General features: G+C 44.9%; 1 protein-coding gene across 1 annotated transcript in view; it reads left to right on the top strand.

The window, feature by feature from the left end:
• TNR (tenascin R) overlaps positions 1 to 17,699 on the top strand; it is a 113,170-nt gene that overhangs the window by 63,107 nt on the left and 32,364 nt on the right. The window contains exons 12-16 of the mRNA XM_084848180.1: positions 2,905 to 3,048; positions 4,734 to 4,853; positions 6,042 to 6,185; positions 6,652 to 6,782; positions 14,028 to 14,160. Coding sequence (XP_084704306.1) covers positions 2,905 to 3,048; positions 4,734 to 4,853; positions 6,042 to 6,185; positions 6,652 to 6,782; positions 14,028 to 14,160 — 672 coding nt within the window. The remainder of the gene's footprint in view (positions 1 to 2,904; positions 3,049 to 4,733; positions 4,854 to 6,041; positions 6,186 to 6,651; positions 6,783 to 14,027; positions 14,161 to 17,699) is intronic.

Here is a 17,699-nt window from a genome sequence, read left to right as displayed (position 1 = left end):
AACTGACGGAGCAATCCTATGTCCCCACGACAGAGTCTGGGGGACACAGTTTTTTTCTGTTTCCTGGCTCTGCGATCGAAGACAGGCCTCCCAGCCCAGAGCCAGGGACCTGCACTCCCTGCCCCTCCCCCTCGTAGCTGGCACAGAGAGAACTGCACCGGCTGCCTCTCCATGCTCTCCATGGTAAATGGAGCATGGAGATGGGTGAAAGGAGGTGTTCCTGGGGATGGGGATGGGAGGAGGCCGGGGCAGCTGGCTTACCCCCTTCCCATTGCCTCCGCAGCCTCCTTCCCTCCCCGAAGCTGCCACGAGACAGGCACAATCACTCCCCTAGCTAAAATGCAGCCCAGGGGGTGCAAGGCACCTCCCTCTCTGCATAGGATACTTGTTAGCCTCAGAGTCTGGGGGCCTCCAAGTACCCAGGGTGCAACCCATTGCATCCTTAACATCTTTATACTCTAATTATCTAGTCCCAATTAGGTGCTGCCTATGGAGAGGTGTGTGAGAAGGGTGTTGCCTTGGGTACTCACTGGGTACAGAGCTCTTCCCAACCATCGCACACACCCGCTCCTCTCAGATCAGTAACGTTATAGAGCAACTTGGAATGTAGTTGGGTTTTTGAAACTGGCAGAGTCCACACCTATCTAGAACACCTGAACATAGTAGGCACATAATTTTTATTGGTAACACACAGAGAGGTAAGAATGTATGAAAGAGAACCTGCAACACATACAGAAACAAGAAGATACAAATTACTCCTCACTTTTCTACTAGCCCTATATTATCCTGAGATGGTTCTAAAACTAGAATGTTGCTACGGTAGGTTTTCTAACACTTCAGATGATAGACTTCAGAAATTTCCCAAGGAATATAATTCTGAAATATCCAAAGAATGGGTGGAAATTTGCTTTTTTCCAAAAGAATCCTTTTTCAAAGGGAAGGGATTTAGCTTCTGGGGTACTGTCCCAATCAGTTCCATAGTAACAGAATTAATTAAGGGTATGATCCTATGCATGTGTAGGCAGAAAGAAGTCCTACAACTCCCAGCATTCACCAGCCAGCCATGCTGGCTAGGGAATGCTAGGAGTTGTAGGGCTCTTTTCTATCTAAAAGTGCATAGGGTCGCGCCCTAAGGTGCGAGTTTAGCCTCAGCCAATGTTATCAAGACTTCCACTTTAGGTATATTAACAGGGCTTCCTTTGAAGTCAGACTAACAAAACAATCCTATCCATGTTTGCTCAGACACAGTATGTTTGATGGGGCTTATTCCCAGATAAGTGTACATAGGACTGCAGCCTTAATGGGCTGAAAATATTCTTCAGCTGCGGTTCCATAAGATTAAAGAGTCCAGGCTTTCAGCATTTGTTCAAAGGAGCAGATGGGCCATTAAAATAAAGGAAAAGTAAATGTTTTGGTGAGGAACCTTCATTTGCATTTGACAAACACCTCAAACAAGTGGCTTCTATACCAAATGACATTTGCTAATTATTTTTGAAATACACATTTCCCAGTTCACTGTGTATGTGATTCTGTCAGCCTGCCCTTATGAAGGTAGGTGTCAGGATTCCTTTTCCCCCACTGAACTTCAAACGCCAAATCAAACTCAGACAAGAGGCTTCAATCTATGGTTTTTAATCCATTATTTCAAGGGGTCATACAGATGCAAATTCTCAGTGACTATCAGTCTACAAGGAAATGCCTTCAGGGGGTTCAAAAGATAGCTACCACCCTTTGAAAGGAAGTCAGTCTCACTAGCCTAACTTAAGGGGTAGGGGAGGTCTCTGTCTCTCTCGTGAGGTTTCTAGGTGCAGCTGTTCACACAAGGCCAGTCGGGTAGACCGTCTTAAGTATCGTCCCGGCCTTCTCCCTCTTTGCTCTGTGTCTGCGCCTGGCATCTATTAATTCAGACTCCCCAAACTCCGCCTCTCCCTGTTCACTATCTCTCACGGGGGGAGGGGGAGGTGAAGAGGGACCATTCTTCCTCCAGCTGGACCTTTGAAACCTGAGGAGCCTGCCTAGCTATGGGTGGACTAGCCTGGGAAAGTACCTCCCCCATGTCTGGCAGTTCTTCTTCAGAATCTGAACTACTATCCCACTCCCTGTGCTCAGAAACACTCCTGACAATAGATTTGCAGATCACTCATTGTATCAAAAAATGGATGGAAAAAGTGCTTTTTTAGTACATGTGTACACAGATACACACAGATCATATGTTGCTTCTACATATTACAGAATATAGCGGTGTGACACCAGGGTTTCCTAAGGCAATCATGACTGGCACTGTACAAGAGAAAGCCATGCCTGGGCTATGATTGTTGCTTACTCTCTCCCAACCAAGTACTGTTCATTGGTTGCAGTGTTCTCCTTGCTTGCAATCTTGAGCTGTGCTAGGCTAGAAATGCTGGCTGTGTCACATGACTTTCAGGCTTGGTGTACTGGCTGCAGAATTGGGGGGGGGGCATCAGGCAAAGCACCATCAGTGGGCCAACGTAAATGTGGGAGGGGGGCATACAAACAGACAGGTTTCTCACACCATCTCTGCCCTTCTTGGGTGCTCCATGCAAAGTGAGAAAGGCAGCACTGTTGGTGCAATCGCCAGGCTTGCGTCCAGTCTCACTATCCCAGACTAGATGGACAATTTCATCCACACTTAGCACCAGGCCTCTGTTGGCCATCTCTCCTCCTGAGTCTCCAGGGAATTTCTTGTGGCCACCTCTCAGGTCTTCCAGATGACTATATGGTTGCACAAGAGAAGGAAGCACCCACAAGATATGGTCTTGCAATTACTTCAATGGTAACCAAGACTGGCAAGTCTGCGCTGCCAACATCTGGCTTCTGTCAGGCTGTCTCTTGAGCAGTTGGATTTGCTAGGAGATAATGGGGCCATTTTCTCAATCCATACAGGAGGAGTGGACAGCATAGTTATTGCCAAAGGAGTCACTGAATACACCCTGAGCCACCTGCAGCCTGCCACTGAGTATGAGATCAACTTGAAGAGTGTACGAGGCAGAGAGGAAAGTGAGCCTGTCTCACATGTCATGTATACAGGTATGGAGTGTCTCTTTGAGGTGTACCAAAGGGCCATGAGTTTATATGTGAACACAGATGGGGTGCCATCAATGGCTAGTGGCAGGATTATTTGAAACTTCCACTGACATGTGCTCTTGCAGCACTGTGGCTGTGGGGCAGGTCTGAACCAGGAGGTCCCTGGTTCCAGTCTTGCCTCTGCCATGAACTGGCTAGGAGGCTTTAAGGCAAACCACAATTCCTCCCTTCCCCCACCCCCATTTGCAGTATGTCCTATTGGTGGATGCCCATTTTGGGAAGCTTAAGAATTATGCTCTTACCTGATATCGTCTCTACGTCCCTCCTATGCTCTGTATGAAGGTGTAAGCCCATTGAGGTTTATTGCAAGACCACTTGGGCTTAAAAGATTCCCAGTTAAAGAGCTCTTGAAAATTTCAGCATGACAAACTCAAGAGACAGGTGTTGAGAAGTTAATCTGGGGAAAGCATACGCTATATTTCAGAAGAAGAGTCTGTTTATTTGGGGGTGATAACTACCGGATCCTTTCTTAGAGGACAACCTCCCAAAACACTGCCCCACTGAGAAGAATGTTATAAAGGAGGGACTAATGGTAAAAAAAGTAAATAATGTTTGGTCCCAGTAGAACAAACATCCATTACTCAAATTAATCCCATACTTTTGTGATTGCTGCAGCAGTACACAAACGCCCATTAGATCAAAACTGAATCCACCGTGACAGAATGACAGTGGCGCAGGCAAGCCGAGTATACTGCACAGAATCTAACTTTTCTCGACACTCTTAACTTGCAGAAGGAATCTGCAATTTTGGATGGTTGGTGGCATATCATAATGTGCTTTTCAGCTCATGCTACTGTTTTGTGAGGAGGAGGAGGAGGAGAAGGTTGAAAGCATCCGCCATTATATGTTTCACTGTGTTAGCTCTGAAAATGTACCCAAATAGATAAGTTTGCTTTACAAGTTACTGGAAGATCATGAATAGTGTCAAACCAACAGAATTCCTGTTGGCTAATGAAATCAGGGTCAGTCTAGACGTGACAGGGCAGCCACTTTTTCTATGTTCATGCGTATGCCTCATTCACATATGAAGCAAAGGGTTGGGGAGTCTGTTTTTAACATTCAAATAGGCATGCAAGCAAATCCTCCCCTCTCCCCTCTCTGTAATCTCAATAATTTTCCCTCCAGCCATTCACTTTTCTAGTATCAGGGCTGGGCTGAAAGAAAAGCGAATGAAGCCACTGAGCTGGGAAGGTCAGCTAGGGAGGGTTTTGCTCCTCTCACCTGTGAACTCCTTTCAATGTAAAAAACAAATCGGACCACACCCCCAGCTTTTATGTGAATGCGACAGATACATGAATCATAGATGTGGCTGCCCTGTCACTTCCAGTTTGGCCCTCAGCTTCAGGATCTAGAGCCATGGCAATGTTTGCTTTGACTGCCTCAAAATTTCTTTGTTTCACATGTAATGTATTGCAGTTTGGATACTTGCTCCTGAACTTAACTTGAAACATGAGTTAATTGCTGCCATATTGTACTTTCTAGTTGTCTGCTCTGTTTTTGCACCATGATCTTTGGACTTCTGTAGTGCCTGAAGCTGTCAGTTGGGTCTTATTTATTTGTCAGAGCTAATAGCTGAAGTGAATAAATGACTCCTACGATTATCTCCTCATTTTGACTATCTGTTGCAGCCATGGATAATCCAGAAAGTTTGACTGCCACAAACATCACCCCTACAGAGACGCTGCTGAAGTGGGAGCCACCCCCGGCCGAGGTGGAGAATTACGTCATCGTGCTCACGCATGACGCAGGTATGTCTGTGCCTTCCAGTGAGGGATGACGGATGGCTCAGCCTAGGGCAGGCCGGAAGAAATGGAAGGAGGTAGGACTAGCCATGACTGGGGCTGTTGGTGAGAAGAGAAGCGGGAGCAGCACAAGGGGGCTGGTGGAGGGGCTCATATCTCGAACTGGGGACTCCAGCAACCTCTTCGCTCTCTCCGCCACTCTGGTGACTTGCCAGAAGAGTGAGTTGCTGGTCTGTTCACTGCTGTGCTTATGGCAAAGGTTCAGCTATAGTTCAGCAGGTGACACAAAGGGGCTAATAAGGCTTCATCTGGTCCCTTAAAGCCTCAGGCTCTGCTGTTTGAGTGAAGATCAGCTTGTTCGTGCCCACCACTCCACCCACCTACTGCATGCTGTACTTCCAGACTGCCAGCCCTGACAGTGGCACTGAGGGAAACCTTTGGAAGGAAAAAATAGCAGCATGGACTATGGCTCTCCGCCATGGAAAGATTCAGAGCTTTGCAAACTATCATCATCCCTTCCCCACAGTTCTTCTCACAAAACGTAGTTTCAGCTATGTTGACAAAAGATGCAGCTCTGACCATATAAAGAAAAGGATTTACCATTGATTACTAAGCCAGTTATCCCTTGACTTAACACTGTTGCCTATCAGAAATAAGAGTGAGAAACTAATACAGGACTACACAGGACTAGCATGTCACAAGTTTTGTTATCCTTCTGCAACACTTTCTGCTTTTGCCAGCATTCCTGCTACAGCAAGATGGATTCACACAGGCAATTTTTCCCCACCACGAAGCTACACTTTGCTTTCAGCTTCAAATAGCTCCCAGTCTTGACCATGGAATAGATCTCCATGCCAGTCCCAAGCTTATGAATGGTTCGTCCACAAGTCCCGAACATGACCCAAGACGAATTCATCAGACCTGACTTTTGAGACTTGCCAAATTTGTGTCAGGCTATGATCCAGCTGAAGGTTGAACCATTGACAAGGTTTGAATTTCCAAAGTGAATATCAAAATTCACTTTGACATCTGAACCCTGATTCTGCGATTCCCACACTCAGGCTATTCACTTTCTGGGTGAAATTGCCTGGGCTATCTGACAAGAAAGCTTCTTTTATTCCAGTTGGATGCCATCCTAGAAGGTTTTTGTTTCAACATGCCTCATGTTCTGTACAGTCTGTCTTCTGAATTTAGTTGCAGGAGAGACTATTTTAGTAGATGGGACCAATCAAGAGTACCAGCTTATCAGTTTGCTTCCAAGTACCAGCTATGGAGTCACCATGTATGCCACCAACGGACCTGTCACCAGCAGAACCATCTTCACCAACTTTACCACCCGTAAGTATAGCATATTCTTTCCCTTGCCAGGAAATACATTCATAGCCATTTAGAAAAAGTTTTAAAGGTGTGGAAACGAAGCCAAATTATTGGCTGATATGGATAAACCAGTTTTACACTCTTGGGTACCCAAAAGATAGCTTGAATATCACAAAACCCCACAGCAAAATGATAGTATCAGATTTTTCCGGGTTAATTGATAATGCTCTAGTGCATTACACTTGTTTCTGCTGCTCCTCTGATCAAGATTTCCTTCAGGCATTGAAAAGGGATGCCACAGAGCAAAGATGGCCAACTTCTTCAGCACTGAGATGGGACTTTCATTGGTCCCCCAGAGGCTGAAGAACCTGGGAAGCAACTCTTCTGTTAGGAAATTACCCACCTCTACATGATTGCCTTTTAAAAATAATCATCATCCGTATAGACATGTAAGCCCCTGCTCTTATTCCTTTCCCAACCTTTGCAGTTTTGGATCCTCCATTGAATCTGACAGCAAGTGAAGTGACGCGGCGGAGTGCACTTCTTTCATGGCTGCCTCCCATGGCCGATATTGAGAATTACATCATGACATATCGGTCACCTGATGGAAGCCGCAAGGTGAGTCCTTACACCAAGAAGTCTATAATGAAGTCTAGGGCTGAGCCAAATGATCTCTAGGTTTGGGGTTTCATTTCTTTCATTTTGCTTGAGGATAGTGATTCCAGGGCGCTGTTCATGGTAATTTCGCTTCCCCTTTGCTTTTGCTTTGGCAGCTATTTTCACCGCTGTTTCGTTACTCCTTATGATCCTAGGAATCAAGGATCATATATTTGGCTCAATGTTGTCACAACACTACACAGCATCTCAGATTTGGCTATTTGCTGACATCACTAAGGAAAATGGAGCCCATTTAGAGAGGGGGCAATACTACCTCACTACTGGCAATCCTAACCAGGTAGGGCTCACAGAACACACACTTTCAAAGCCTTTTTGCGATGTTCCCTTTAAAAGATGAGTGAACAAGTGAGGTCTCTTTCAGTTCTGGCATGCGACATGGCTTCCCCCTTCTTTTAGGCCAAATCTTACATGATATTGTATGGAGAATAGTACTTAGGACTGCTATGAGAGGGTATAACAAGAGAAAGAAAGGATGCTTCTTAAAACCAGAAATCTGTTTAGTTTGCTTGTTATTTCGTTTATGCTGCAGAGTCATGTTCATTGATGGCTCTATAAATATTGGTCCCAATCCAGCTGTAGTCGCAAGCAACTAATTATGTTTAACAACTGGCAATCCCAGATGGGGATGTGCATCAAAAGACACATCCAGCCAGTTCAATTCAATGCCCTGGTTGAGCATTACAAGGCAGACAGGAATCCACATTTGTTTCCTCACTGGCTTCACGCACACAGATCTTCCTTACTATAGAGCAAATTATTTCAGTGTGAAGAACAGCATTGGAATTTAGGAAATAGACCTTTTAATGTCAACTAGTCCTTTCCTATCAACTATCAGATAAATGTGATGTACACATTAAAGCCAGACTGGAACCAGTAGCAATAATACACCCACAGTGAAGCTTCATATAGGATAAGCGGAGAAGACAGAAGGAGGGTGCTATTGGGCAATAGGGGCACAGCTGCACATTGAAGGGGCCTGTGCTCTTCATCGTCAAGAGACCCCACACAAGCATCTAGGGGTTGCTGTTCGCTCCTTTTCATTTTAACCTGAGGCAGGCCACATGGAAACCTTGGGGGTTGAGTTCTCCCCCTGTTGTCCCCCATACCAAACTGCAGGGACAAATGCACAAATCCGATATCCTCTGCTCCTTTACTCCCTGGGGCTTTTTATCCTGTGGTTGTACACCAAAGCCCACTGCCCTAGACTGCAGAGAAAAGAGGAGCTCCCAATTCTCTGCAAGAGCCAGGCTGGTTCAGCCTGCAGAGCCCAGCCCGCGACTTCCCTCTCCTGTGCAGAGGAGATGTCATTCAGCCTCCCTCCCTCCTCCACCCTGACCTCTTTAAGCCCTGTGATTGCTCCATCCCTTGCTTGGGCCTTCAGGTGCTGCTCATCTGGCAGTTCATGCTCTTGCAGACATCCTACACCTGTCTGGTCTTGCCTGTGTGGTCTGAACCATTATGTGGGCAGGCACTGGTGGTCCCTAAGAGACTGCCTCCCACAGGGGTACGGAAAGGGTTAAGCACTAACATGACAAAATGCCAGTCAAGGAGGGGGTAGTCTGCGGTGTGGCGCTGCTCTCCCCCCCACCTCCCCGTACCATAGATTGGGAAGTTGATGTTAACCTGAGCCCTGAGAAAGAGGCTTGGGTCTGGCACAAAACCACTCCCACGGGCCTTGGAGGGCATCCAGTAAACGAAGGCTGTTATTGCAGGTCGGTGGGTCTTTACAGTCAAATTAGAGTTCATAGGGGCTAAGGGGTTAGCCAGAAGGCCATACTGGGCAAGCTGTTCTAGACATCCTAGGTCGTGCCTCCAGCAGCATGGAATCCGCTGCAGCCCTGCCTCCTCTGTTGGACTACAACTGCCATCATCCACAGCCTGGAGGGCACCAGGTTGTTTAATGCAATTACACCGATGAACCTGAGAATTTCTTAAAAAGATTAATCTCCTATCTTTAGAAGGCTGTTGCAATCCAAACAGGAGTTCGATATTGATGATTTACAGTAGTTGAACAATATTACCATTTCAGTGAGGCGGCACAGTGCTGCACGATATGAAACAAATAGAAATGGCTTAACAATAAATGAAGAGAAAGAAAGAGCATGCAAGCAAAACTGGCTAGCCGTCTTCCCTAGCATGACTCAGCATTTTGTCCACACAATTACTCAAAGCCTTCCCCACCCCTCTTTGAGCCATTCCGCACGCACTCAAGGGGTGTTTCACCGGCAATAGTGCCAAATCTTGTCTGCATATAAGAGGTGGGATGTGGGGGGGGGCAGTGGGAGGGATACCTTTGCCCCTGTCTGCCATTTTTAATGCAATTATTTGCACGCTGCACTCCCACAAGAAGAACATAAATCCAGCCAATTAAAAAAGAATCCTAAAACTTCACAGAAACCATTTCAACAGAATGGTGTGCCAACTAATTTGCAGGGAATGGAGGGGAATAGTGTCACTCTCTGCTCAAAATTCCATCAAGAGCACCTATAACACATGCAATACAGCACCCTAGAGGAGGTGTCCCCAACCTTTTTGGACCCATGGGCACATTTGGGAATTTGAGAAACTGCTGTGGGCATGACCACAAAATGCCAAATCAGTGGATCACTGCTTTAGCATCTACCTGTCATGTCTATGGATCTTAGGCTGTGTCTTATTCAGCAAAACCTGTTGTTTCATGCCTATTGGACACCACAACATCTCTTTAATATGGGATTGTCTAATTCGGCTAATTGCTGGTGGTGCAATACAGCTAATGCTTCTTCTAAACATATGTCTTGGCATTGCCCACTAGTTGCTTCTTTTTGAGAGGAGGTTATTACACAGATAAATTTTGTACTGGAATAGTCTTTAATATTTGCTGATGTACATGCTCTTTTAAATTATCTACCTGTTTCATGGAAATTAACAAATGGTCAGTGTAAATGGATTCTCCATTTAGCCATCTCTTTGATGGCTAAAAGACTGATGTTACAATATTGGAAGGATAAACACTCACCTCCTATAATGCAGCGGACTGAGGACCTCACAGTGCTTTCAGTATTTGAACGGATGGCATATAGAGCTTCAAAGTAGAGGAAGGAACTAGAGGATCGGCTATCCTTGACTTGATCCTAACCAACAGAGATGACTTAGTGGATAAAGTAGCAGTTACAGGAACTCTGCGGGAAAGAGACCATGTTGCACTTGAGTTCTTGGTTCTAAGGGAAGCAAAAGCTGAGTGTAGTCAAACGCGTACCCTGGATTTTAGGAAAGCTGATTTTAATAAACTCAGAACAATGATCAGTAAGGTCCCATGGCAAGCGACGCTAACGAGAAAAGTAGTCCAAGATGGGTGGGAGCTTTTAAAAAAGGAAATTCTCAAGGCACAATCAACTCACCCCCACAGAGATAGGACACCGCTGTGTCCTGACTCCCCTGCAGGGCTCGGAAAGTAGGGCCTCAGTTAGGGAGGGACGGATCTGTCAATCTCATTCTCGCCAACGGTCAGGTTTTTAAGGTCAAGCTTTTTCCATCCCATTTCAGCATAAGTTAGTGATCTTTTTTTTCTTTTTCTTTTGTAAACCTAAACAGAAATTCATACCCCTTTTCTGTGCATTCTTCCTAATGCATACATTTTTGTGCACATTTTTTAAACATACACATTTTACCTACTTTCGATTGCTGTAATACAGTTTTTGCACATTTTTCTCAAATGTTATGAACTGCCCAGAGAGCTTTGGCTATTAAGCAGTATAGAAATATAATAAACAAACAATCATGTTTTGTGCACACTGTCCCCTAAAATGCACATTTATGTGCTTGTCTCAGACAAGCTACATTGCAAAGCTTGCAAAAATGCAGATTTCTATATGTAACTCTGTCTCAGCTCACTTATAGGTTCAGGAGGTGCAAACTGGGTAAATCCCTAAAAAGAAAAAAAAACTTGATGGAAAGAATTTCTCACCCATTCCTAGCCACCATGAGTCAAGTTGGGTTTACAGCTTTTGAAGGCCAGCATTCCTTTCAGGTTAGAAGAGGGGGTGAACCTTCATTACTTCCCTTTTGCAACCCTTTTTATCATTCTCATCCAAATCTTGGGCAGTTCTATATCACTTAGTTCCTTTAGGCTTCTAGTACCTGTCATTACCATGCTTCACCTCAACTTCACATTGACGTTAGAGTTCCATCGACAATTCCCAATTACTGTGTGTAGTGTTTTGCAGGAGTGCAACTTATGGCCCTCTAGATTATTTGGCCTATAACTCCCATCATCCCTCACCATTTGCTATGCTATCTAGGGCTGATGGGAGTTGTAGGCCAAAACATTTGGAGGGTCACAAGTTGCCCACCCCTGCTTTAGAGCAACAAAAAGCCGAGCGAGCTCTGTAAGAAGTTACTTTGTGGACCAGTCCTTCAAGCCACTGCTCTTGCACTTAGTCTGATGGATGGTGATAAATTATTGAATAAGTGGTAGAGTTTGATGCTCAGCCATGGAAGTAATGCCTAGGAACTTCCATAGTCCCAGAATTTAAAATGAATTTATCACTCCTTGAATTTCCTTGGAGAAAATGTCAACTGCAAAAACAGTTTTGTGACAGTGGCCAGGGCCTTGTCATGTTAGATCCGGGGCGGGGGGGTCAAAAACAAAACAAAATCGTGGGGCAGCTGTACACAGACATCCTTTTCTAGAAATTAGACAGAGCATCATGAAATGGTTGTCAAAGAAAACTTTGAGCAGTTTTTCTGCCTTTTATAAATATAAAAACTTATCAAACATACCCCCTTCCTGCCCTTTTTTTGCCTAGAAATTTGGGGCAGAGACTCTAGTTGTGTGTCCTGCATGTGTATAATAACCAAAGTAGCAGACACTTATTTCACACTGCAGGGGCTTCTCCACATGAGGCTTTTATTTTGAGCTCATGATTGGTCACTCATGTTTTTTTGCGAGTCCTTTACATGATGTCATCAACCTCCAGGGCCCCTCCCGTGCTTTCTGGCTGTTATAGAGGCTTTATTCTCAATGGGGAAAATACAATAAGAGCTTTTATTGTGCTTTGAAGTGTGATAAATTGCTAGTGAATTTCCAAAATCCCGCTATAACACAGCTATACCACAGCACCATCTAGTACTGCAGCTAGAACAGTGACCTACTAAGTCTGTTACCAACTTAAAACACAAACGATCAGGTCAGGATATATGATATAGCATCTAAATATATTTGCATTTGTGCATACTTTCTAACAATGTGGCTTTTCCTTCAGGTTTGTCAAACAGGCAGAGCTCAGAGTGCAGCAGAACACAGCAATGCTTTAAAAAAGGCACATCTACAAAGCCCCCTTGCCCAACCCAAGGAACCACTGTTGTTGTTGTTGTTGTTGTTCAGTCGTTCAGTCGTGTCTGACTCTTCGTGACCCCATGGACCATAGCACGCCAGGCCTTCCTGTCCTGCGCTCTCTCCCGGAGCGTGCTCAAGTTCATATTCATTGCATCCGTGATGCTATCTAGCCATCTCATCCTCTGCCGTCCCCTTCTCCTTTTGCCTTCAGTCTTTCCCAGCATCAGGGTCTTTTCCAAGGAGTTTTCTCTTCGCATTAGGTGGCCAAAATATTGGAGCTTCAGCTTCATTATCTGTCCTTCCAATGAGCACTCAGGGTTGATTTCCTTTAGGATGGACTGATTTGACCTCCTTGCAGTCCAGGGCACTCGTAAGAGTCTTCTCCAGCACCACAGTTCGAAAGCATCAATTCTTCGGCGCTCAGCCTTCCTTATAGTCCAGCTCTCACATCCATACATTACTACTGGGAAAACCATAGCTTTGATTACACGGACCTTTGTCGGCAAGGTGATGTCTCTGCTTCTTACTATGCTGTCTAGGTTTGCCATAGCTTTCCTCCCAAGGAGCAAGCGTCTTTTAATTTCATGGCTACAGTCACCATCCGCGGTGATTTTGGAGCCCAAGAAAGTAAAATCTGTCACTGCTTCCATTTCTTCCCCTTCTATATGCCAGGAAGTGATAGGGCCAGATGCCATGATCTTCGTTTTTTTAATGTTGAGTTTCAAACCAGCTTTTGCACTCTCCTCTTTCACCCTCAACAAGAGGCTCTTGAGATCCTCTTCGCTTTCTGCCATTAGGGTGGTATCGTCTGCATATCTGAGGTTGTTGATAATTCTCCCGGCAATCTTAATTCCGACCTCTGATTCATCCAACCCGGCATTTCTCATGATGTACTCTGCATATAAGTTAAATAAGCAGGGTGACAATATGCAGCCTTGTCGTACTCCTTTCCCAATTTTGAACCAATCGGTTGTTCCATGTCTGGTTCTTACTGTTGCTTCTTGACCCTCGTACAGGTTTCTCAGGAGACAGGTAAGGTGGTCTGGTACTCCCATCACTTTAAGAATTTGCCACAGTTCGTTGTGATCCACACAATCAAAGGCTTTAGCGTAGTCAATGAAGCAAAAATAGACGTTTTTCTGGAATTCTCTTGCTTTCTCCATGATGCAGCGAATGTTGGCGATTTGATCTCTAGTTCCTCTGCCTCTTCGAAACCCCGCTTGTACTTCCGGTAGTTCTCGGTTTGCATACTGCTGAAGCCTAGCTTGTAGGATTTTGAGCATCACCTTGCTGGCATGTGAAATGAGCGCAATGGTGCGGTAGTTTGAACACTCTTTGGCGTTGCCCTTCTTTGGAATTGGAATGTAAACTGACCTTTTCCAGTCTTGTGGCCACTGTTGAGTGTTCCAAATTTGTTGGCATACTACTCACCAAGAAATAGTGGTGTGGGCTTCATGTGTATTCAGTTCATTACACAAAGTGGATACTTCTCAAATCTAGCTGCTGCCTAGGGGAGGGGCAACCTACTACAGGGCTTCAGAAGAGAAATATCCTTGTTGCTGAGATCAGTGATCCTGAAACTTTTATAGGACTTGGGCAGTACCACATTATCTGCTCTGGCCTATTTCATTTAAGAGGCATCTTTGCAGGTATGGCTGGTCTTTCCCTGTAGTTCCCTCTTTGGGGCTAGAATTTGGTGGGTATACATTGGCTAAATCCCTGCCTGCCATCCCTCAGGCTGTAGGTTCAATACCAGAATCCTGACAATCTAAAAGCTTCCAGCTTCCACTTCCTTATTTCTTACACTCCACAAATGTCTGCCCTGCTCATCTCTGTGCTTTCCATCTCGTTTGGTGATCTGTGTACAGGAGCTGATTGTAGATGCAGAAGACACCTGGATCCGCCTAGAAGGGCTTTCAGAAAACACGGAATACACAGTGCGCCTGCAAGCAGCCCAAGATGCTGTGAGGAGTGGGTTCACCTCCACCATCTTCACTACAGGTAACAGCATTGCGTTCGGTTCAGTTTTTCCATCACCTCCATTGTAGCTGTCATCCCAGTTCTTTCATTATCCCAAGCTCCCTAGTAAATCAGGGGACCAAATAGGCTCTACCCATTTTTAAAAGAATGAAATCTGATATTATCAGAAATCCCATTTCTTTGCTGGATTGTTAATCCTACATGAAATTGCTACACACCGAGAGGCAGTGAGCCAACAAAGGGCTGCTGCCAAAAACAGCAGCACCATTTCAACTTTCTTCCCGCACCCCCAACATCTAGTTCAGCTTACTCCAGGTCCTGATGTTCCATCATAAATTTCCCTGCCTCTGCCAGTGGTAGCCAATCACGTGGAGAGGAGGAGGGAAAACACCTGATGTTTTGATAACAACCTGGACCCCCTGAGTAACTCCGTAAGGATCTCTTGCCTCCTCAACAGTCCCACCTTCCTTCTTTTAAACTTCCCCTTCGCAAGAATGTGGGGTTTAGGCTGTAGATGTGGGGTGATTGGCACTACAGACACCTGGGTGTTAGCCACAATGGTTTACTGGTAAATTAAAACAAGCAAATTATACTGGTAAATTAAAACAAGCAAATTACAACAAAAGGTATTTACAGAATAGAGCTGTAAAAAGATACAAAAGGCATTAAGAGAAAATAAAGGTTGCCAAAATGCAAGTTCCTCTACTCTAGCTGCACCTAGACTTTCCCAGGCTGCTTCTTTCTGCTTTCTCTTCATGCTCTGGTCTTTCTGACTCTTTGGTCTCTCTCTCACACTGGCTTTCTTTCCCTTTATATCCCCTCCTTCCCCAAAACCGAAAGTACTGTTTCAAATCTGGAGGAATGAAACCTAACTAGTAAAATGAAACTTAACTGGGGAAACGAAACGACTCTTCTCAAGGACCCCCCCACACACACACACACACACAAAACCAGGCTTCTAGGCCTGACCTTTTCACTTTTCCTCCGTAGGCCTCAAACTTTCACAATGGGATACATTGACTTTGACTTACAAAGTGGGAGGGCCAGTTGGCCAGCATTTCTGTGTTCATTGCGATGTGTCATTCTGCCCTGGGTCAGAGGAAACAAACAGCTCTATCTACAAGTTTTCCTGCCTAGTCTCTATTTATTCATAATAGAGGAAAAGTTGTTTTTGTTATCAGTGTCAGACACCACAGCCTGAATGTTTCCTTTGCTGTTGAAATTTCAGCTGGTTTATGCAGCAAATTGTTGTAATCCAGGTGCTGTTGCATTTGGAAGAAGCAGCAGGTTATCTGCAAAAAGAATCATCCTTTGGAGAATGCTCATCTGTAAACACATTAAGAATGTGGGTAGCACAAGAGGGTAGCCAGTGTGGAATTGCTTCTTTTGAAAGGACTGCTCAAAAGTGGTCGAATCCAATTTCATTTGTACCTCAGTTGTTCAAAAAAGATGACAGAAAGGAGCTGTCCACCCATCTAGCGCTGAAATCATTCCCTCGGTGTTTATATCTAGTAGTCTAAAAGGGCTGCCTTTGAACCCACTGCAGATATATTCTTCACTGAGGCACATGAAAGGGCTTTTGAAAAGGCTGCCGGTTAACAACAGCAGCTATCAATAGCCACAAACCCCACTTGCCTCATACAGCTATAGATCAGTGGCTGCTGCATTATTCTCCCTTCCACTTCAGTTAGTGTAAAGGATAAGAGTGAGTATGTTGCAAGGGATGAAAACCAATGCAGAGCTTTCAGACTGATCTTTCTAGCAGCCGAAAAGCTTGTCAACCCTCCTGGTGTAATTCAGTTTAGTGTTTTTGTTTATTGGTGTGTGGGTGTTTGTTTCTGTTGATTGGTATTGTTTGATTTACACTGAGGTGACCAACTTCTCTGCAACCACCACATTCTCCAGACAATGACTGGGTTCACTACGGTGGCTTATTTCCACCACCTTGCCTGCTGGGGGGATTTGCATAAGTACCCGCGCGGTGCGGCTCGCAGTGTTGTGTGAACTTGGCAAGGGCAGTTTGTTGCCGTGGTCAAGAAGCCACCCAGAGGGCTGTTTTAGGGTTCTGGCTGTTTTAGGGTAATTATACAAATCCCCTGGCATGCAACTGGCATACACAGTGGGAAAAATAAGTCACCGTGGCTTATTTCCCCTTCTGTGATGGAGCAAACAGGCTTAGTATAGTTTGCTCAGATGGAGCCAGGCTTTAAAATAAAGTCTACACCATCTACACCATCACCACACAGAGAGGGCTTCAGGGTTATGGGACACAAGATGGAGAGCTGACATGGTGTCAAGGAGAAGCACTGAGTGACAGAATCAGGAAAACCTCACCAGTTTGGACCTTAGCTCTGTCATGAACTCACCAGATGGCCTCAGGCAAGCCACAACCTACCCTCCTCAGCCTTCCTGCAGTATGGAGATAATAATATTGATAATAATATTCACAGGGTCATTGTAAGGATTGCAAAATAATGGCCCTGTTCAGACAGTATGCTAAACCATGGTGGTTAGACTATTTATTTATTCATTCATTCATTCATTCATTCATTTCATTTCATTTCATTTCATTTCATTTCATTTCTATATTGCCCAATAGCTGAAGCTCTCTGGGCGGTTCACAAAAATTAAAACCAAAAAGCGCAGGTTAAAACAATTTAAAGTATATAGAACATTAAAACCTTTTAAATATAGAACATTAAAACTATTAAATATAGAACATAATATGACAATACAACCACAATAAAAGCTAGCAGCAGTGCAGGAATTTAAAATACAGATTTAAAACAGCAAAGCTAAAAGTCTAGAAAGCTAAAATGCTAAAATGCCTGGGAAAATAAAAAGGTCTTCACCTGGTGCCAAAAGGAATACAATGTAGGTGCCAGGCGAACCTCACTAGGGAGCTCATTCCACAGCCGGAGTGCCACAGCAGAAAAAGCCCTCCTCCTAGTAGCCACCCACCTCACTTCCTTTGGCAGGGGCTCATGGAGAAGGGCCACTGAGGATGATCTTAAGGTCCGGGCAGGCACATATGGGAGGAGACAATCCTTCAGATAACCTGGCCCCAAGCCATTAAGGGCTTTGAATGTTAATACCAGCACTTTGAATTGGGCCCGGAAACGGACTAGCAGCCAGAGCAGCTGAAAAAGTACTGGCGTAATAAGAGCTCACTGGCCAGTCCCTGTTAACAATCTTTCTGCCCTATTTTGGACCAGCTGAAGTTTCCAGACCGTTTTCAAAGGCAGCCCCATGTATAACACATTGCAATAATCCAGACGAGAAGTTATCAGAGCATCAATAACTGTAGCTAGGCTATCTCTGTCCAGATAAGGGCGTAGTTAGTATACCAGCCTAAGCTGATAAAAAGTGCTCCATGCCACTGAGTTCACCTGCGCCTCAGGTGACAGTTCTGGATCCAAGAGCACCCCCAAACTATGAACATGATCCTTTAGGGGGAGTGCAACCCCCTCCAGAACAGGTTGAATATCACCTAGCCGGGCAGATGAACCACCTGCTAACAGTACCTCTGTCTTGTCTGTATTGAGTTTCAGTTTATTGGC

Source organism: Heloderma suspectum, chromosome 4 (genome assembly GCF_057233095.1).
Source record: "Heloderma suspectum isolate Gila_16-S chromosome 4, 16-S_ref, whole genome shotgun sequence".
Lineage (NCBI taxonomy): Eukaryota > Metazoa > Chordata > Lepidosauria > Squamata > Helodermatidae > Heloderma > Heloderma suspectum.
The sequence above is the reverse complement of the archived record's forward strand: the minus strand, read 5'-3'. Positions and strand labels throughout refer to the sequence as shown.